At 28.6% G+C, this 23,104-nt stretch overlaps 1 protein-coding gene across 6 annotated transcripts; it reads right to left on the reverse strand.

Moving 5' to 3' along the window:
* Nucleotides 1–615: 615 nt before the first annotated feature.
* LOC107442149 (Dephospho-CoA kinase) lies at nucleotides 616–21,876 on the reverse strand. Of its 6 annotated transcripts, XM_016055628.4 has the most exons (6): nucleotides 16,064–16,203; nucleotides 10,965–11,073; nucleotides 8,460–8,579; nucleotides 5,688–5,891; nucleotides 4,945–5,032; nucleotides 616–1,696 (listed from the first exon to the last, which is right to left on the reverse strand). In XM_016055628.4, exons 2-6 carry the CDS (start codon nucleotides 10,969–10,971, stop codon nucleotides 1,402–1,404), a joined length of 714 nt encoding a protein of 237 aa, XP_015911114.1. In that variant the 5' UTR covers nucleotides 10,972–11,073; nucleotides 16,064–16,203; the 3' UTR covers nucleotides 616–1,401. The 6 variants fall into 6 exon arrangements, with proteins under 6 accessions (XP_015911114.1, XP_042901533.1, XP_042901532.1 ...); XM_043045599.2 differs by lacking the exons at nucleotides 10,965–11,073; nucleotides 16,064–16,203 and adding an exon at nucleotides 21,789–21,876; XM_043045598.2 differs by lacking the exons at nucleotides 10,965–11,073; nucleotides 16,064–16,203 and adding an exon at nucleotides 21,653–21,788.
* Nucleotides 21,877–23,104: the final 1,228 nt, after the last annotated feature.

The raw sequence follows: 23,104 nt of genomic DNA on the forward strand, positions 1-23,104 counted from the left end.
TTAGTGGTTAAAAATTGATATTTTGAATTAAAAAATTTTAAGATTTTGTAGCCACTGCATATTTGCTTGAGGCATCTGCCACTCAATGGTGCAGGCAACAGGCAGTGGTAAAGTTCGCTTCTAGTGGAGCATTATTTTCTAAAAAATAAATAAATAATTCGTATAACATTTAAGAACTGGATGCCATTTTGCAACAACAAAAAAAAATACAGCACACTTTGAACATAAACCTCTATCCTTTGAAATCTTCAATAAAGTGCTGCCATCTATTGTTCTCAATTGCATGTGAATTAATTTTCCCTAAGATAAATTCAGGGATAACAATACGATGCACTCAACAAAAAAAAAATTACTAGGGCATGACATTTTGGAACACCAGTGCAGTGCCAGAGATTATTTCGGTCATGACATGTAAAAATATTATTTTTCAAAACAGATTTTGCTTATAAAAGTTAGACATTAGAAATAATACCTCATTCATCTCACATTAAAATTAGAAAGCTCTACTTTTGTTAAACTTTTAGCCATGCTCAGAATCATGTAATGGAATTAAAATTCATATTTATGTACGAAGTTTGGAAGATAATAATTTTGAATCAATAATTTAACTTGTCATAAAATAAATATTTTTATTGCATTAAATCAATATAAAAATATACAGTAACAATAAAATATATATATATATAAAGTTTTATACATGATATTATAGATACATTAGTTTTTTCTTAGGTTTAGGTTCTGTGATTTTTGCATGAACCATAGCAGCACACAGAATTATATTTATCACCAATCTTGAAAGGGATATTACTCCTAATTGATTATCAGCATGCCTCCAGTTTATGTAAAATTGGTCCGAAAGACCATTAACTAAAAGATATTACAAATCTGTACACATTTTTACTGGTTCATTTACATATCTCTATTAAATTTTTTTATGGAAAAGTTAATAATATGAATTTAAAGAAAAAATTACAATACATGAAATGTATATCACATTTATGACGAAGTATTCTATTTTGTGACAGCAACATAGACCAAAACTGAAAAACAAAAACAGCATGTCATCCCTTTACATCATTTGCTGGTCTGAGGGACCATTGATCATTTATTTTATTATATTTGATCCATCATTTTGATGGTCTAGGACTATCATTAATTTCGAGTCCTGTTTAAAACATTACTAAAAAGCTGTTTATGTATTACATACTCTATAATTAAACTATTTTTCATTTCACTCGCATGATATTAAAACAAAGATATTATAAAAAAAATCTTATTTCAAAACTGATTTGAAATATTAATTTAAACTTAAAATTTCGATAAGCTACGGAGAAACCGTGCAGGGAATAGAATTAATGAAATTGCTCATTTGGCTCGACAATTGGGATCTGTTGAAATAAATTAATTTAGTTGTTTGTATAGTAAATAAGGACCTGCACTTAACACGGTTACAGTTACAAGGCAGCATCCCAGAACAACAAATCTGTATTTCCAGTGTGTCCTAAGTAATCTCAATTGCTTTACAACTTCTTCCACCTGTTGAGTTGTACTTGCCTTCTCACCCTCGTTCCTAATCACAAAATCTGCTCGACTCACTTTTTCTGTCAATGACATTTGAGACTTTATCCTGGCAAGAGCATCCTCTTCAGAAATACTGTCTCTAACCATAAGTCTTTGCAGCTGTTGGTCAGGCTCACTAAAACACATAAATTAATTTACATCCTCACCTTTTTGGTTTTTTTATTGCTAACTTTGTCAAACATTTTACAGAATAAGCTATGCATATATGTGTAAGTAAATTGCCTAATGCTATGTATTAATCAGATTATGTTTACAGGTACAAGAGTATTAAAGGAATAAACAGTCTAAAAATATCAATCAACTCAAATCATAAATTTAAAAAAAAGCATATTAAGCTATTTTGTACAATAGGAAAACATTTAAATTATTTGCATATTTATTTTAATTTTTTTTTTTACTATATATTTACATTGAGGGTCAAACAAACTGCTAAGCTTTATATATAAATCGCGATTAAAAATAAAAAGAAAGTAAAACAACAAAGTAATGTAGAAATAGTAAGAAAAAATAAGACATTCAACATAACATTTTCGTATTATTTTTTCTTCTAAAGTTTATAAAATCGGAAAATCTGCCAAAAGTCAAAAAAATCCTATGTTTATGTTTAAAATTTTTATTTAAATGTGCTTTTAATTACGTGTTGAATGTTATAAACAGAAATCTTTGGTTTGTAGGTGAAAATTGAATTAAGATGATTGAAATCATTTCTATAGTAGCTTTCGAACATTTAGATTTTTTTTAAAAATGAATCTCTATCGTGTTTTTTTTTTTTTTAAAAAAAGATTTTAATTATTCCTATTCAATAAAGTCAAATTCCACAGTTGAAGTTATTCTTCTAACAAAGTATAATCTCAACTTTAATTAGTTATTTTATTCAATTTTTTTGGGTTAAATACATTCTTCAGGGTGTGTAGCGTTTTTAAAAAGAGCTTAAATGTGTTTATTTTGGAGTTTTAAAAGCCCTTAAATGTGCTTTTTTTCATTAGGTGTTTTTAAAAAGTACTTAATTTTTTCTTTGACATGATATTTTCTATATATAGATTCTATATATATATATTTGCTATACATTTTCTTTACCATGTCGATTTGCGCCACGAATTATGCAAAAAGCGCGGTTTTCACATTGTTCTATTTAACGTTTTCACTATTCATTCAACCAAAATCCATTTCTAAGTCACCGTCGTTCTGTAGCGTATGAAAGCGTCGATCATTTTAAATGTTTGATTAAATACTTACGGGTCCGCATGTGCACATATACTGCGCTGAATTCAGTGGGGCACTCTCATGAGCAATTTTGCAAGATATTCTTATTTTCAGGCTCCATTTTCCTCCCTTTGAAATCGGACCAAAATCTCTCGAGTTTTCGCTGATCGCTAAGGGTTAAACTAAACTTTACCAAATTTTAATAGCATGAGAAAATTCTATTTCTCTTGTTAATTTCATCGTTGGTGAAGAGCTTTCATCAATGGCAAGCTAATGGCCTACTTTTAAACTTTTCAGTGCTCTTACCAGTTTTAAGAGAATTACATATTTTATGCATTTCGTGTTCTCAAAATATTTCCTTTAATGTACAGAAATTTCTTTTAGGAAAAAACTTTAGAGGCAAGGTTTTAAAAAGAAAGAGGCAAGAGTTTTTAAAAAAAAAACGTGGGAAGAGAGGAGCCTTCAATATTTTAAATGCCGCAAAAAATTTTATGTTATTCAGATTCATCATTCCAAAATACTCTAAATCATCTCTTAATGATTTGATTTAAAAACAATTGGAGTAAAAAATTTAATTATCTCAGATTTGTAAAATATTATGAGTATAAGAACCATATAATTTATTCTGACAAAAATGTTTAGTTTCAATATTCATTGTATTTACAATTCAAAATTAATTAAATTTGTTTTAATTATTTCATTAAAGAAATGCTGAACCAAGTAATGAATTTTAATAAAAAATTTATTAGGGACCATTCACTAATTTACATTTGTAATAAAGATTTCTTAATTCTTTACATATTTTTATAAATTTGGTATGATCAATAATATTAATCTTGTTAATGTTCTGTTGAATATTCTACCATAAATAACATTTATTTAAATTATAATTAATTAAATTTAATTTAAATTAAAAATAAAATCTGAATTTTTCAACTAACTTCTAATAATGCTATATTCATCCAAAAAATACTAGTGTTGCAACAATTATAAAATTCTCCTTTAACCAAAAAATTTTAATTATATTATTTAAGTTTTCTACTAGCTCCTTTTACCCATTTAACCTGAATGTTTCAGAAGTGTAGATATTTGTCTTAATAGCTTTTAGACACTATTGGAATTTAAAATTATTACATAAAAAAATTACAGACTTTTCTCATAAGTCAATGAATAGCAACACCTAATCTTTTCTTCACCTAAAATTCCTATGACACATTTGTTTTCATTATCATAGAAGATGGAATTAAAATATATTTCATTACTCTTAGTATTTGTTTAAATAATTTAACTTCAGACAAAGTTTTTGATAGAAACAGAATTCATAAAAATTATTACTTGAAAAAAGAAACAGCTTTTTTTTTCACATATAAATGCTGCTGTTTCTGAACCAGATCAATATTGAGTTATCACAAAAACTTTTAAGTTGGCTTATACATTTTGAAACGAATTTCATTCATTCATAATTTTTATCAAAGATATATTACAGAACTATTTGTATTTGAAAAAGGTTCATTTAGGTTCTTTTGGAGAAAAAAAAAGAGGGTACTATAAATTTTACTTTGTTTTTGAATCTATATTTTTAAAAGTCAAGATTCAGAACCAATTAAAAAAAAGAAAATCAAAGGGTGAAACTGTTTATGTCCATGAAAGTTGATTTAAAAAAAAAACGAGTTTAGGATTGAAAATTTTCAGGAGCAAGCATTTGAGTGAAATCCTAAATATAAAAAGATACATGAAAGTCACAAGCATTAATTTACATCCGCTAAAAATTTCAAAACAAAATTTGCACATTTTTAATGTTGAGAAAAAATATAATTTAAAAATTGGGATGAACAGGAACTTCTTTTTATCAAAATTTTTCCCAATCAATACTTTCTCACTAGTGTTCCTTTCATCTCCTTCGAAATACTTTTTTAGTTCTTTTCTACCCGTAGACAGGAACAGTTTTTTCCCCAGAACGACCCACCTTCACAGTGTAATAACTTTTGGAGAGAACCAATTTTCAACATTATTGATTTGTGAAAACTTAATAATCCCCAAAATGTAAAAAAGTGGTCATTTTTGAGAATAAAGGACATAAACTGTTCTTCTCCCTTGATCTTCAAATATGTTCAAAAATCCTTTTATACTAGGCTATGTAAAGTAAATGAATCAACTAACCAGGAAACAACAACTGTTTTGTGCAGATATTTAACCATCTTCCCACTTTCATATAACAATGGTAAATCAATAACAGTAAACTGGTGGCCTAGACAACAAATAAAATGATTAACTTATTTGTAATGTGAAACATACCTACAGAAAAATTGATACTTACATTCTGATTAAACAATATTCCCTTATAACTAACAAAGTAAATATATTTTAAGCTTTAGTTAAAGTTTAATAAACAATAAAATGATGCTTGTTTAATCTTTAATAATCATATAGTAAATGAAAAAATGTTGATCAGGAAATCGTGACACATTATAACTTTAAAATGTGGCATTGGAGAAATCTTACTTTAAGTGAATGTAACACTTGTCATTTAAATACATTTTTTATAGCAATATGATGAATCAATAGTAGAAAAATATTTAATTCATTGGGTCATAATTGTTTTTTAAAAATGCAATTCTAAAAAGGTTTACAGCACACATTTAAGTGACATTTTGTAAATTTAAGAAAAATCAGATTCAGAATGCATAAAAACATTGGGAGATTGTTTTAAAACCATCTTAAATAAAAGACTTGAGTCAAAAAAAATAATAATATTCCATAACTAATTATAACACAAAAATCTGAGTGTTCACATAGCTTCAAATTTTTTGCTAAAATATTTTAGCGTTTATGTAACTGAACTTATGATCAAAAATAAATAAACCTGAAAGTCTGAAAAGAGATTATGAAATATGGATTTATACCTAGAAAAAATAATTTCAGACATTTCCACATTATTGATTTGTAGATTTCAGGATGTGTAAAAGAGTTCAAAAGGCGTCTTTTATCTGGTTGTGAGAAAACTATTTGGCCCATTTTTTGGCGATTTAGAGTTCCATCGGAATTAAACACAGCATCTCCAAATTCTTTCCTAATTTTCTTTGTAGCCGTTTTACCAGGTTCAACAACTAAATGCGAAAACAAAAATGTAAAACATTTACAATTTCATTTGTAATGATAAAAAAGGATTCATAAAGTGCAGTGCAATGTAAAATAGAACATTGGGTTAATAAATGGTTTTGCATAAATATGATTAAATAGATGAGAAATCCATCAAACATGTTTGCCAACTAACATTTAAAAAAAAAAGCCTAATGGTATGAAAATTGGAAGAAAAACTTTTTTTATTTAAGAATAATTAAACACACATTATTTTTCTATAATATTCTAATATATTATTTTTAGGACAGGTAAAACTGTCATGCTTGTAACTAAAATCCTCATTAGTATTAAAAAAATGAACATTTTAAATTTTTAAAAGAAAACCTTGTAGATAATACATACGCTATATAATAATACTACATAAGCTGTAAATCAAATATACTTATACATCAAATTACTAAACTACAAATAAAAGTCCATTTTAACAGTAATAACTAAAGGTATATATGAACGCAGGCCGTATATATGAACAGTAAATATCAGAAGATACATGTAATTCATTGAACATATTACAGTACATAAATTTTTTTCTTAATTTTAATCAGAAGTATTTCGAATCTAAACCAGATCTGCTGAAATTTAAATCAGTTGCTTTATTTCATCTGATTTTCAGAAAAATCATTGCCTTAAATCAATTTCACAAACAAGTAGAAAATAATTTATTTAGCATCAAAAAATATTTCTAAATGCAAATTAAACGCAGGACATAGAAATTTGCGTGCACATTCATTTTAAATGAATGTAACTAACTAGTTTCTGTAAATTTGAGAATAAATTGAAAACATTTCAGAATACTTTCCATGAGGAACAGTACATAAATAAAGCTGAGAATCCAACTACTTCCATTTGAGAAGGAAGAATAGAGAGATAAATACAGGGTTTGAGGGGCAGACCATCCAGTTTGCCCTCTGAATGAAAAATTTTCACAATCCATGTCATTTGAACTTAATTTCAAATTTTGAAATTCTCCACACGATGTAGTCACGACATGTTAACTTTTAATTATCACTTTTTGATGCGTTCGATGGGTGACAATTCTATCACAACTTTACGCTCTTGAAAAAGAAAAAAAAATCCGCAGTACTTCGTCTTTTTTTTTGTTGCCATTTCTTTTTGAATTTCAATATATTTAATACGTAATTATGACAGGTGAATTCGAAACGTTCAATTCTATCGAAGCTTCACATCGTTGGAAGAAGTTTTCTCGTTTGATAAATAAATGTTAAAAAACAATTTGGCCCTTTCCACATGATTTTCAAAACTCTAATATTTTGAATATGTCATTGCAACAAGCGAATCTCGAATTTGAGTTACCATGTCTTGATACCTTCAAATCATGTTGCTTTCGTCTTAAATCTGCTTTGTTTTCTGATTATCTTGTTTTTTTATTCAGATATTCTTTATACAATGATTTAATAACAAGACGCATTGCAGATGGAAACTTACTCTCGTATAAAGTAGCACAGTGGGTGCAGGAACTTGTCAGAGGAATAATGAAATTTTTTATACTTTTGGCTCACTCCATAGTTTTTTATTTTAAATCCCTAACTCAGTATTTTACAACTAATTTCCGTAGTAGCTGGAGGGTATGCCCAGTGTTTTCACTACAGCGCGAGAATGCGAGGATCTCGCATATTTTTTTATTTTCTCGCATTAAAAAAATTATTACCGCGAGAAATTCCTATAAATCAATTTCAAAATTCGCGAATTTCTCGCATTTTGGAAAAAGCTTCGAATTACGCCCTTTAGAATAAAATCCGTTTCACTTTTCTTCCTGGATATTTCATTATTTTCAACATCTGCCCCGTTATCTAGCTTCCCTAATTACCAGTATTGTTCAGAACCTTTTCAAACAACAGAACACAACCACGGAACCCCTTTTAGAACACATTTCTCTGCAACCACGTGTTTATCGTAGGTAAGGTTTCTTCATGTAAGATGTTTAAATTTTTTATGTGCTAATGTAGATGTAATGTAATGTAAGATGGACAAATGCCTTGTAAAGGCAAAATCTTCTATGATGATGCACCAAAAATATTCAATGCTTTAAAAAATAGAAGACGTTAAAAATGTATCATAATTAAAGAAATGATTTTTTTTTCAAGAGTTCTTGTGTTTTTTTAGTTTTTAGAAATCTCACTTAACTTTTTGAAATCTCACCCTGTTTTTGAGAAAGGGTGAGAAATTCTCACCCATTTTTTTTTTCCATGATGAAAACACTGTATGCCTATTGTTTATCTACCTTTCAAAAATATTCAAATAATTTTTTAGCAAAATTTAAGCTTATTTTTAAACTATACATAAAACCAAAATTTCAAGGTTTGAATACAACTCATTCCAGAAAGATAAATTCTAGACCATTTATAAAATTTTGTCAAAGTAGATCAAGTATGACGTAAAAAATAAAATAAAAAACTCAAATTTACTTAGTTGAGCATTTAGCTGCTATTTTAAATACATTAATTGAAATCAAATTATAGGAATTAATTTTTCCTACTTAATTGCCCCATACTAGAATATTTTAATGCAGTTACCTTCTCGGGCAATGACATCAGCATCAATAACTTCTATTCCCAAACTTCTGAGAATTGCCACAACAGAGCTTTTACCAGTCGCAATTCCTCCCGTGAGACCAACAAGAAACATCTCTGCTTCTATTAACACATAATCGAAGAAGATGAAAAAAGAGAAAATATTAGAAAAATTAAGTTTTATCTTCTTAAGAAGGATAAAGAAGCTTTTTACATTGCTGTTTTACTAGCAACTAAGTAAACAGAAAAGATAAACGACAACGCATTTAACAATGTTTGTCAAATTTTTACAACTAAATTGATATTTACCCAACTTGGGTAAAACTTGACGAAACATGTAACCATGAGCGTTTACCTTTTGAGGAGAATGTAAATTAAACATACAAATACAATAGTTTTCTAAATTTCACACCTGGGACCTTCTAAATATTTGCAAAATTATTTTTTTCTTTTTTAATTTTCAGCTTGTTTATAATTAAGTTTAATTTAAATTGATGAAAATCTGTGAAATATTTTTATTTCTTGAAAATATTAAGGATATTTATTGAAATTTCCAATCATTAAAAGGGACAACCACCCACTTTCCCCCACGAAAACGCAAATGCATGTAACACAGAAAGTCAAATTTCCGTCATCCCCCATAATTCTATCATCAGTTTTTTCAACAATGTAATTTAGTACCATACATTTAAAGGGTAGACTTTGACACAATATTGGTACTATCAAAATAATCACCAAGTTCTGTGTGCTTCCAGCAGGGTTTGCCAAAGCAAGCCCAGACCAAAAAATGGGCTCACTTGAAGATTAAAAAAAAAAGATTCTTTTAAGGTGTTTTTTGTTCAAAAGATACTTAACTAGATCAATAGATTTTACTTCAAAAGTAAAAATATCACTTTACTTCATTTCTGAAAAACTATTAGTTTTTAGGAAATAAAATTATTTATGTGGCTTGAAAAAATTATTGAATTTTCTTAAGCAAATTGTAAGCAAACTGTAAGACATAATTTATAGATAAATTAGTTTTATATATTATTATCAAATATAAAAACTACTTTTTTATATCATATAAACATATTTATGAAACTAATTAGTACTCAATGTTTATAATTGCACTAAAATTGATTTAGGTTTTAGAAATTTTTTCCTGAATTGTACAGTGAAATGCAAAAATTGAGATTCAAAATTTTTTTTCATATTAAAAAAAAAGTATGAAGAAAGAATTTCAAAGGAAAAATATATTCAACCTATAAATTATTTTATTTATTTTTTAAAAGTATTTACTTGTAATGTTTATTACCATCCTCCCCATGGCAGAATAGCAGCGACACGTCGACATTGTCGTAAAACGTTACAGAGCTCCGGCAGAAAATTTTTTCTTTTGAAAAGTAAGAAAATATATATATATATTAAATTTTTTTTCTACGGAAATTTACACGTAATATTTGAATCATGCATTTGGACAATCACTTTTTGGTGCACTCATTTTATGCAAATAGCATCGTAAATCGATGTAATGTTTTGATTGTATTTTCGGCAGTTATTGATTTCTCTATAGTTTTTAAATCCGATATTTTTTATACGATATTATACAAGAACCTAATCTTGAAACGAAACACGCGCTTGAGGAGTCGATCTTTTTTGTCGGCAATTACTACTACGGATTACATGATTTTTTTTATTGTGATGATTATTTAAAAAATGTGAAGAAGGAAATAAATTGTGCATCCCCCCCCCAACAAAATGTGAGAATATCCCCCACAATATTAGAATAAAAAATTATTAAATGTTCAATTAAAAAAAATTATATAATTTTTGTTTTGTAAACACAGCGCTTTAATGTTTTGTAAACACAGTTATTTTAAATTAGTAACATATATGTTTGTTAGCATTAAACGTTTCTTGCAGAAAGATATTAGTGCTAGAGAATTTTGTCGCAGATAGCTCGAAAAAATTCTGATACAGGAATCATCCTTTCTTAATATTACTCTCTACTATTCGTACAACTTGATTTCTATCATTATTCCAAATTATTGGCTTAAAACTAAAAGTGGAATTCTTTATATAAAATGAACCTGTAATATTGGGAAATAACTCTACACAACATTACTAAATAATCTATCTGGCGAAAAACATTCAAATAATTTGTATATTAGTTCAAATTAGTTTCAAAATAACTCAAAAAGTCAATCCAATAATTCAAAAAGTTAAATAAGAATTTAAAAAACAAAATTGTAGAATAAGTTGTAATGGTAACCGAACAAACATAATTTTATCCCAACAAACTCAGGAACTAACTCTATGTTAATAGAATAAAAAATTCGTAGATTTTTTAATTAAATAATTTTTAAGTTATAGTCTGTTTGCCGTTAAGAAATAAAAATACATAATAACCTGGCAATCTAAAACATTTTTTTAAAAAAATGGTTGCATTGCAACAAAACAAGTGATAAACTTTCATAAAAAAACAAGTAATGGTAAACTTTCATAAATATAATAAGTAATAATAACCTTTCATAAATACATCTAAAAATAAAAATACTTCTGAAAAAAACTCAAGTGGGCTAGGCTTTTCCAAACCCTGGCTTCCAGGCCTGGAAGTATCCGATTCAGAAATATCCTGCATTTAAAAAAACATTTACCAGCACAATCTAAATGCATTTTTGTTAATTTAAACAAAAAAATTACATTTTAAATTTTCTAAAAATAAACAAACTATTTCTAAAAATAAAAGCCCTATTTTTGTTTACCCAATCAAAGAACATCACTATAACCAAATCCTACAGGACACTCCAGGTACTGAGAGGGGTGAAGCCCATCCATTACTGACGAGATCTTTCAGAAACGAAATGGATGGGCTTGGAGAACAGAAGACACTAACTGGGTTGAGATATTACAAAACACATTATTTCCAATTATATATAATCATATAACATTATGCATTACATAACATATTATTTACAGATTCCTTTCTTCAAAAACCCAGTCTACTACATCCCTCAAATACCCTTGTGTTGACCTGAGAAACCTTCTAACAGAGGACTCGAGATTTATACAGATGGGTCAGAATGGAAACCAGAGAACAAGATAATCTAATTACAAGACAGGCTATGGTCATAAAGTAGAAAGGAATTACGACCCATACTAACTCGGCCCATATGGAAAATAATAGCAGTATCTACTTGGCTGAGGTCCTGGCAATTCAGATAGCACTACAATAGTTAAATAATCATGGCTCTCCCATGGGGTGATCTATGCTGACTTTTCTTTCATCATTACTGAGCCTTGCTGACCCCCATAAACATCTCCTGATTATTGAGGAAACAAAATCAATGTGAAATAATGAATATACTTTAAATGGAAGCCAAGGCATCTACGAGGATCACAGGAAATTAGGAAGCTGATGAGGTTGCAAAGGAGGCAACAATGTTCAGCCAAATCGACATTAAGACACCGGGGGAAAGAACCGAGTCGAAACCTATATCAAACAAATTACTTTTAACCAATGGAAAGAAATCTTGGAGATCCAGTGACATACATGTTTTTTAAGGATCCAAGCCTGAAATGACTGCAGCCCAATTTGTATTTATTCTTAAATGGAGTGTTTGGGATCTATCAAAAAAAATTATTCAGCTTCATGTTTTTATTGCAGTGTGAGGAGACAGGACATAGTTCACCTTATAAAGCACTGCCCTAGATTCCAGACACTTTGTGGGTCTTACATGAAAAATTACCAGGAAGAAAATCAATGGTATGCAATATAGGCCAACAGGAGGATTGTCATTTAACAAACGCTAGAAGATGTTCTGGCCTCTGATCAACTGACTACAATCTTGATTGTATACTTCAATCCCTTTTAACTTATACACAAGTTTTCAACTCCATCTTGATTTACTGTCTAAGTTTTAATTTCAGCCATCTGGATTCTTTTGACTTCAACTGGTTTTAACAATCACTACTCTTTACGTCGATTTTAACTTCTGATGGCCGCCTACACCCATTTTATCCAGTGATTTTACCAATTTAAACGAAATCACTTTGGATGATTTGTCAACACTGACCTTAATAGTCTGACTTTAAACTTCAATAATCTTTAACGACTGCCCCCCAACCATCTTCACTTTAACTGCCTCAACTTTTGAACTGTACAGTACCTTCAAATGAACTGGCCACCTTGTCTTCACTCATCAGTTTGTGGGAAAGCCGAATTCACGTAACTATCGACGAACTACTGTCACCACCACAGTGTGTTATTATCAACAAACTATGCCAAATTGATCCCTTTTTGTTTATTTATTAATTTTTTTTATTTAAAAAAAAGAAGAAAAAAAACTAATTCTAACTTTTCTTGTGATTTCTGATCCCTTGGATCTCTTTTTAGATTTAGCTGTAGGTTCCTTCTGCTGGTCTTGGGTATTGTAGAGGTAAAATTACTTTGCACTTGACCCCGATACCTGCAACTGCTGTTACCTCAGATTAACTTATTATGCGATATAAATTTAACCGTCATTACATATTGTTATCTCCATATAAGCCACCACTGTCATCTGTCAACCATATTATTTCTGATCTAAAATTCTAATACTGTGCAATTGAAAAATATTTTATGTATATATTTTAAATTTTTTTTTATTTAATTAACGCCACGGTTGGGGCCTTGCTGAACGTTGACTGGGCAAGTGTGTGCATCTAAAAAAACAAAAAAAATTTTAAGTGCTAATATCAGGGTTTGAAAAAACCCGGGGATTTTTGAAAAAACCCAACCCGCCTGGGTTTTATTGAAAAAACCCGGGGAAAATTGGGTTTTATTTGAAAAAACCGGGGGAAAATTGGGGGGATTACTTGTCCCATTTGTTTTCAAATAATTAACCCTAGGAAAAGGATTTCATTTTTAGATAAATAATTTTAAAGAGTTCTCCTATAAAAAGTTTTAGCTTTTTTTTTTTTAAGCTAGAAAATAAAACTGTTTAAATTTGTTGATGTATCACTTAGTAAAAAAAGAAAAAAATTGTTTCTTTTAAATTTTTTTTAATATATTATATTATTATATTANCACTTAAAGTTTTCAATAGTATTATGAAATCATAGATTAGAGTTTTTTTACTTTACAAATATTAAAAACGTAATCATATAAATCAAGCAACTCTATTTGACAAATTTATACTTACAACAAATTATATAAAATTAAATGTTCATCAATAAGCTTTAATAAAAAAGAAAAAAAAATTTTTGAAAAAACCCACTTATTGTTCCAAGTGGGTTTTTTCAAGGTGGGCCCAACCAATAAAACCCGGGCGGGTTTTTTCAAAGTGGGCCCACTTGGCGAACCCTGGCTAATATTCAACCTGTTTTTGAAGAAGGAAAAGGACTCTCTACAGCATAAATTTCTCACATTTTAACACTTGTTCTTTTGAAACACAAAAAGAAATAAGAATTGAGAAAAAAAACAATGAAAACTATGAATGATATTGGTATAAAAATCTCACAATATTTGCCAGCTTTGATGGATCGAGGTTTGAGTAAGAAATCACAAGTTTAACAGACCACTGAAGAAGGGAGAAAGGCAAAAGTGATTCAGAAAGAATGGTTTAAATTCTTATGTCTTGAAAAAAAAATTGTTTTTTCTTTCTTACCTGATTTTATTTTTGAACATTAACAATTATTGGAAGTACAAATTAGTTCAATCCGTTTTCAAAAGATGGCTCTGGCTGTTATGACTGTTTCATAGTGACAGCTGGTTTCGGTGGTTTCAGAGAGGTTAGACATCTGTCAATAATATTCAGTTTATATCGCTTTGAGTTTCATACAAAAACCCTGTTTTTTACTTTGTTCAATATGTGAAATTTAGTGGTAACTCAGCAGCATTTGCGGGAGGTTTTACGTTTCTGCTTTAATTGGAAGAAAAGTGCATCTGAAGCGCATGGATTGCTTGTAGAAGTTTATGGTGATAATACTCCAACTGATAAATCATGTATCGAATGGTTTCGACGTTTCAAGAGTGGTGAATGATGTTGTATACTATGAGCTGCTACAACCTGGTGATTCCATTACGGGCAATCGATATAGGTTACAATTGATTCGTTTGAGCCACGCATTACGAGAAAATTGGCTAGAATAAGAGCAAAGACAAAGCAAAGTTATTCTTCTGCATGATAACGGTCGGCCTCGTATTACAAAAAATTATTTGGAAGCGCTCAAGTGGGATATTTTACCGCACCCGCCATACATTGTTCTCTCTGATAACTGGTTGTTCCGACGAATGCTACATTTATGCAAATATTTCGAATTGGTTATTCTATGTATGCAAGTATTAATAAGAAAGATCAACTAGGTTTAAATGAGAGCAAAGCACAGGGTTCCCACTCTTTTAAGAAAGCAAAAATGATGCACTTTTAAGGACTTTTTTTTAAAAAAATTAAGCACTTTTTTGAAAAATTTAGGACTTATGCCACCGGTGACAGTGCCAATTATTTACCTTTCTAAAAACATCAATAAATAAAAAAAAATAATAATAAACAATTGTATTAATTAACAGGCCTCGGCAAAGAAGCACCAGGTAATTTTTGCAGGAGAAAAAAATTTCAGATTGTTAAAAGTTAACGTCATTTAGATTGTAAAAGTTAACAAATGAAACTAATATGTATTCCATTTTTAATGATTTCATTGAAATTGAATTGTAAAATTAAGTTTTCATGTATGTTAAAAAAAAAAATAAAGAAAGAAAATTGGCAAAAACATTGAAAAAATTATTACAGGAAGTTTTTATATTTCACTACTAGACCAGCAAACATGTTATAATTACTTCTATGATGAACTTAAACAAAATTATTTCCATCCAAACATGCTATTAAGAATTAACTTTACATAATGCTACTAAACATTCTGGTGAAAAAAATTAACTCATTTTAAAGCAACCAAAAACTGAACAAAAATTAAAAACAGTATATTAAGTTGCAATGTTAACTGAATAAAATGATTATTAAAATCTAAGGATCTTTTAGTTTATTAGATTTAGATTTTTATGTAACATTCTGCTTATCCATTAGTGATGCTAAAAAATTAAGGACTTTTAAGGGCCCTTATTTTCCAAAATAAAAATTAAGCAGTTTTTAAGGACTTTTAAGGACCGTGGGAACCCTGAAGCAGATTTAAATCAATCAGAGTACTTTAGTTGATTATGATTTTATGAAAATTATGTGCTATTTTAACAATATAATTTCTTGCTTAGTAAATGTTTTTGTAGTTTCAAAAATGGACTTTAAAATTTTGCTAGCAAAATGCCATAAACTCTGCTAGTAACTATATAGAAGTTGTCAACTAACACATTTAATTTTTCCATTACCAAGATATAAAACAAAGTCGTGAACATAAACTAAACTTATACCCCTCCTTAAGGGGTTAAGGACCTTATTCCAAAACTGAATCAAATCCAAAAATAAACTTTGGGTTCAGCAAGATTTTTGTTATTTATCAAAATTAATATCAAGATTGCAAAGCCATAATCTAATCATATAAAGATACAGTACTAAATCACGTTAAAATGTAGCAATTACAAACATGAATTACATAGAAAAATGTTATGCAATTAAAGTCGAAAATAAAATATTTACATAATAAAATAGTATGCAAATTAAATAATTGCGGGGTGAAAACTGAATGGGAGAGATATAACTCTGAAATGAAAATCAAAAGTTCTTTTTAAATAATAAGGAAAACAATATTCTTCTTAGAAATCTAATTCATATGTAAATATAAACATTAAATAATGCGGTTGCAGTTAAATAAAAAAACAAGCCATTAGTATATTTTCACCGATGATCCCTTCTTTTAAAAGGAAAATTAGTTTATTTATTATGAATTATGCATCCGTTATGATGAGAAAATTGGTTTTAAATAACGCTGAAAACTACATAATTCCAAATAAATCTTTACAAATTTACGATAAAAGTTATAAGCAAGTAAAGTTTAGTGGTAATACTCGATAACTGAATTTACTACTGAATTAAATAAAAAAATTATATTTTTGTTATATGAATACTCAATAGAGAGCAGCACTAGATATCATTCGAAAAGAGTTGAAAGATAAATTTACTTTTAAGGAATCTTAATTTTTATTTGTTTTATTTATTTATTTTGACAACATCTGAAACACGAACCATCTATCGTTTCATTAAAATAGAAGAAATGATTCTGATATAGTATTTCAAGTTTGATGTAAAATTTCAAATGTTTGTATTTTAGACCATGTACATAAAATAAACTAATGTATGATAATCAAAGTCTAAACAATCACAATTTAAAATAACCTATTCAAAAAGACAAACTAAAAAAAAAATAAGGTACAGATTTAAATTTTTGAGCAAAAATGAAAAGAAACTTAAAAGCGAAAGGCTGAAAGAGAAAAAACAATATTTTAAGAAATATCTTAATCTTTTTTTCTTTTTTAATATCTTAATCCTTTTATCTTTATATCTTAATCTTTTTTTTAAGCTTTAAATTGTTATTGTTATCAAATCAGGAAATTTTTATGGTGGATAACTAAAAGTGAAAATTTTTCTGTTATTTCACATTAAATATAAGCTCCATTTTTGTTATTTTACAATAAATGCCCAAATTATAAAATAGCATGTACGTTCTACAGTTGGAAAAAAAAAATTCTACCCTAACAACATCAGAAGAGATCTTTCTCTTCATAATTTTTTGTTCTCGGCGAATTTTTGATGATACAATAAAATAATCTTATTTCTAAAAAGATAAGAAAGTTCGTTATGTTAGAATTTTGGAAAAACAGTTCTTAACAGCGTTAACAATTTCTGGTGATTTTAAGTTTCCTAAAAACTTTCAAACAATAAAATGATCGAATTAGTAATTTTTGTTGGGTTTTTAATGACTGTGCATTTGATATTTTCGGATTTTTTTAAAGAAAGACCTTAACATTATTTTAACAAAAATTATTCAAAAACAGAAAGATTTTTCAAAACTCTAAATATAGTTAAACTTATATAATGTTTTATGCTAAAATACCATTCTGCGAATGTTTTTTTCTTCTTTTTTTTCTTCCCCTTCCTAAATTGGTTGCATAATTTTGCTATTAAAAATCCCAGTAGCACAATTTTTAATATGTAACTCTTGGGGCCGGGATAGCCTGGTCGGAAATGCATTTGAAACACCTTCAAAAGATTAAAAATTATAAAACATTTTTTTTTTTTTTACCTTTTGGAGATTTTGAGCACTCTGGTAATAGAACATTTCCTCTTCACTCTTTTTTTCTTTTAAAGATAAGGAGAATAAGTTTTAGTTTTCCGAGACTACCACAACTTTTTAGCATTTATAACGTATATATTTACTCAGCAGAAATTTCTCAAGCAGATAATAACGCAAAGAAAACAAGAAACGAACGCAGAAAACAAATAGTAAAAGGAAAAAATTAGGTAAAAGGTTTATTAATAAAAAAAAGAGTAAAAATTATGAAAATTATAAAAAATTATTAAAAATGAGAAAATTTAACAACGAAAAGATATTATCTTTTTGCCAACCCACACGATTATATACGCAAAAATTAGTACTTTCTGGCATCGTACTAATATAGTCAAAGCAAAGTATATCAATACAATAGTATTAATTTGTAATAAGTCGGACTTGTCATTACGCTCACTATTGTAATTTGTAAATAGTTAATTTTGCACTCAATAGTGTTGATGTAGAAAACTATAAAGATAGAATGAATTAAAATGAACAATTGTTACAAAAGTTAAAAAAAGAAAATCACGCCTTTCATTCTCATTTTAAATTTTTTGAGTACTTAAATGTAATTGAATAACCCTTTCCAAACAGGTAGACATTTCAGTAATAAACTTTGAATTCCTTTTAGAGATTCATTCATCATTTCTGAGTTCAGGCCAAGCAATTATGTATCGAAACAAACTTTCAAAAATGATGTACTATAATCGATAATGTATGTTTAAAGGACTCAATGCATAGGCAGTTGTAATCCACCTCACCCATGTTTCTGCTTTAACTTATACTCCGTTTTACTCTTTCCGTGAAAGTATCTTAAGATAGAGATCTTCCTTATATAAAGAAAAGGCATTAGAGTCTTATGGACACACATAAAAGTAAAACAATGAAAAAGATATTTTATTAGCATTAACCGTATTCAAATTATCTGAACTTCACAAAATGGCCAGCAAAAATTCGAGCTTGTCACTTTAACTTTATGCTTCAAATTGTTTTTCGAGCCATGATTCGAATTGGACTTCAAAATAAAATAAATTTGTAGATAATGACTGCCAGGCGCATTCTCATTGGACAGATGCATCACGTGGTTATAACTCATTCAGTATCAAGTCAGAAGTCTAACGTATGTTGTGCTTCTTCCTAAGTAATAGATGATTTAAATAAAATTAAATAATGAGTCGAGTGTTGGCCACTACAGAGAATTAGATCTTTTGAATGGTCATTTCATACATCTGCAGTACGTACCATAGTTTCAAAAACCAAGACTTCTGCAACATTCTTCGAAATATCAATGCAATGACTTCTATTTTTCTTTTAACAAACTTATTAAATAAATAACCTCCTTGAAAAGAAACAGCGCTTGGAAAACATTGATAGGAAGCAGCCTATGCACGATTTTAAATCATTTCAAAACGAAAATACAGTAAGTATGAAGCTATTAGAAAGATTTTGTAAAACGTTTCCATTAACTTAAACGCTATTTCAGCCTCACAGCATATTCGCAAAATTTACCTTCAAATTTTCAGCATCTTTGTGGGATCAGAAATAAAGTGAGACAAAATCCCTCCTCTGAAATTCTCGCTATTAAAGAAAATAAATAAATACGTGATTAATAAAAGTCATACAAATACGTGTTAATCAACACCATTTAGGGGTTAACACCAAAAAAGGTTTTACAGGCTCTTAGTTCATTACCTTTACTTATTTATTAATTTATTAGTTCTTTAGTCTTAGTTCTTTATTCTCTCACACTATGAAAAGCATAATTGATAATAATCATAATTTTTTAAATAATGCCTACTACAACATAGCCACCTAGATCTAGTAGGCTATTAATTAACATCCATATTTTGAGGGAGGGGGAAAATCACGTCAGCTCAGAGAATATGCAACAGTAAAGGTTTACTGTTGAACAATAATGAGTCACATATTTTTCGCATCAGTTAACATTTTTCTTAACAATCAACATTTAAAAAAACTAGTTTCAACCTTCTGACTACCATTTTAAACAGATTTTAAAAGTGAACTATTTCTATAGATAGTTCCCTCTCTTCTAGGGGATGTTCAAATATGAAGTGGGAAATTTTGGATCCCCCCCCCTCTTCCCTTGTCAGCAAAAATAAGCAAATCACATGCTTATTACAATCACAAGCTAATAACAAAGTCACAATAAGAAAAACCTCCCTCCTGTTTTTTTTCTTTCTAAATTTTGACTTCAACCGTAGTAATTTAATTTTAAGATTAAATTCGATTGAGTGATGTAATTTTACAAAAAACAAAAATTTTTTTTTTTTAGTTAATTTTATTAACTTCTTAACAAAATATTCGTTTTTTAATCTTCTGTGACTAAAACTTTTGACCCCTGAGACTCATTGAAGAACATTTTTTTCCCAAATTTCTTTCTCTAAATACACTCACTGAATAATTTTTCCTTATTTTGCATTTAAACAAAATAAAACAATTGAAATAAGTGGATTTCAGTGTTACATTTCTTCCTTTTTGATCAATAAAAATAAACAAATTGTTAACCCCTTCTCCCCCCCCCTCAAGGTGCTGAAGTTATGTTTACATTATTAAGCACCCCCAAACGACTATTGCTGTTGAAGGTTTCTAAAACAGCAGAATGAACTGAAATCAAAACAAAGAATGTGTCTTGGTTTCAAAACTTCGAAACATCATTCCCCTATTTTTCAACTCAGTTGACTTATCGTTGTTTAACAACAACCCTTCCATATGAATGATAACTTACCTTTATTGCCAAAAAATGAATTCTTCTTTTACTCTGGCATTGAATCGAAATGCTAAAAAATCAGTTTAAAAATTGTAATTGTCTGATTTTGTAGTTCTAAATCAGTGTATTTTTTATTTTTAAACGCGTAGCGAATCTGTACTTTAATGTTTATTAATAATTTTTATTTAGTGTTCTCAACTAAACTAATGCTAGATATCAAATCTATTCGGTATAGAATTTTAAATTGTGAATAGAGTTTCAGAAGTTTCCTAAATATCGATATATATTTTTTTTATCAAAGAGAATTATTCATTAACATCCAAAGCAGTTTTTAAGCAAAAATAAATTTTAAAAAAGAACAGATGAAGAGTGCAACAGTACTAGTACTTACTACAGTAATGTAAGTATTTACTACAGTAAGAGTACTACATTTTATTACTTTACATTTTTCAAAAGAAGAAAAATTCATTTTGGAATTACATAAATTATCAATCAGTTCTCCTAAAATCTAATAAAATGACACCATTTTTTTTCTCTCTCTTTTAATGTTTATTGCTGTCTAATGACATCATCAAAAGTTTGTTTTGAACAAAAAGAGGTAAAGAAAGCGATCATCAAAAATCAAAGATGGCACTGAAAGAGGTCTCTTAAAGAATTTTTAAAGAAGAGGTCGATAATAAAGGAAAAAATCATTTTGTTTCCAACCTGTTATAGCAGTTCAGACATTTGAACACTTTAAACTACAGATTTTATTACGTAATTTTTTTTAAATATTTCTCCAATTATAATAAACATTATAAAGGTTCGTTTCTAAAATGAGGAAATGTTTAGAAACAAGCGTGAAATAAAATAATTTTCAGAATTTTTCAAAATATTCATATTTTCATTAAATTTTTTTTTAAAAAATAATAAAATGCCCATGGGGTATATTTTCCAAATTTTTTTTACATATTCTCCAATTTCCAATTGGCAGATAATTTCTTAATCACCATTTCTTTTATTGAATCGTGCTTCCCCAACGTCCAATAAATAGACAGGAGATGGTTCGTATGTGTATGCTGAAGAAATCGTTTTTAAGTAAATAAAAAAAAAGTTAATAATAATGTTTGAGATCACCATCTATTATTCCATTAAAAAAAATACAATCAAACCTCAGTGAGAAAAAAAAAATAAAAAAGAAAGTAACTACTCCAATTTTTCTTCAAAAAAAAAAAAACTGTTTTAATTTTACCCTTTTCTACATGGCGGCAGAGAAGAATAATCACGACATTTCCGAATCTCCAGAAGAAGAAAAAGGCCTTCGATACACAAAATATAAACATAAATCGAGAAGCGTTTTTATCAAGCAGTCAGAACCATTCACAAACCTTGAACTTGAATCCGTTGGGTGTCTCCTAAAGAAAAGAAAACCAGGGAAAGGAGATCAAAGGAGACCGCCATTTTCAGGTACATCTCCCACTCCTCCGCCCCTTACTGAAGTCTTTTCTGCAGCTGTGAAACAGGTATTGAAAAAGCTTAGAATGTGGACTCTTTAGCAAGAAGGGCTACCTTCGAATCAGTTGTGCTGCTTCAATGGATGAGTGGCAGACGATCTTTTCAAGTTATTTGACGCTGAAATATGGCATTTAAGATTTCTTTTTTCATTGTGGGAAGGGGGAATCGGAGGTGTGCTCCGTGGTGCGCTGTTCTATATATTTCTTATACAAGTGTTTACCTTTGAAATTTTAGTGCTTAATTTGAATTGCAAAGATTCCGCTTTTTTTGCTTTTCTCCCTCTATTTTGTACTCTCCGCCCTAGCATTAGAATTCCAAATCTTTTATCGCTTAGTTTTCTACTCCATCCAAAATATTTACCATTTCGAACAAAGTTAGGAGCAAAAGGAATGTTAACTGAAACGACTTTTACTCCATTTTTGTAAGAATTGGATAAAAATCACTTCACTTCACATAGAAATTGTAGTTTGCGAAAAATAAAACAATCGTTGATATAGCTATTGTCTTCACTTTTCGTAGCTCTTTTTTCCCCAATGATATGTATAAATTAACGATACAATTACGATATACTAATCTCCAGTTAACGATAAATTAAATAGTATATTCAAGTAACACAAAACATTCGTACAATATCTTAACGATGCCAGATAGATATTTGAAGTTTTCGAGGAAGTTCGAGAATAAACCATGACATTTTTCATTATAGATTGTTACCAAAATATCATTTAATCATTTCTTTCATGTAGAAATTAGGTTTAAACATCTTCATCATTGCATTATACAATAAAAAATTTCTTTAGCTCTAATTAAAACAATACAGATTTTAGAAATATTAGCGAAATATCAGACAAATATCACCCAATAATATCAAACATTTAAGTCAGAACACACTTCAAAATATTATCGGAAAATCCATTCCGTTATCATTTAATGATATCACACGTCTATACCTCTCCAATATTCATCAAATATTCAAGAAAGATATAAAACCAAAGCATGGGCAACACGATTGTTCTAGATGTGCGCATTATTGGTGAACGATTTAAACGCCTCGGTCGTTAAGAACGTAAAATTTTTGTTAATAAAATTCTTTAAATAAAATCAGGTACCCATGTGGAAAAGTTTCCCCTTCATTACAAAAGATAAGTTTATTTTCCTCATTTATTAATGTTATTTAATGTTATAACCA

This window comes from Parasteatoda tepidariorum, chromosome 8, assembly GCF_043381705.1.
Source record: "Parasteatoda tepidariorum isolate YZ-2023 chromosome 8, CAS_Ptep_4.0, whole genome shotgun sequence".
Taxonomy (NCBI): Eukaryota; Metazoa; Arthropoda; class Arachnida; order Araneae; family Theridiidae; genus Parasteatoda; species Parasteatoda tepidariorum.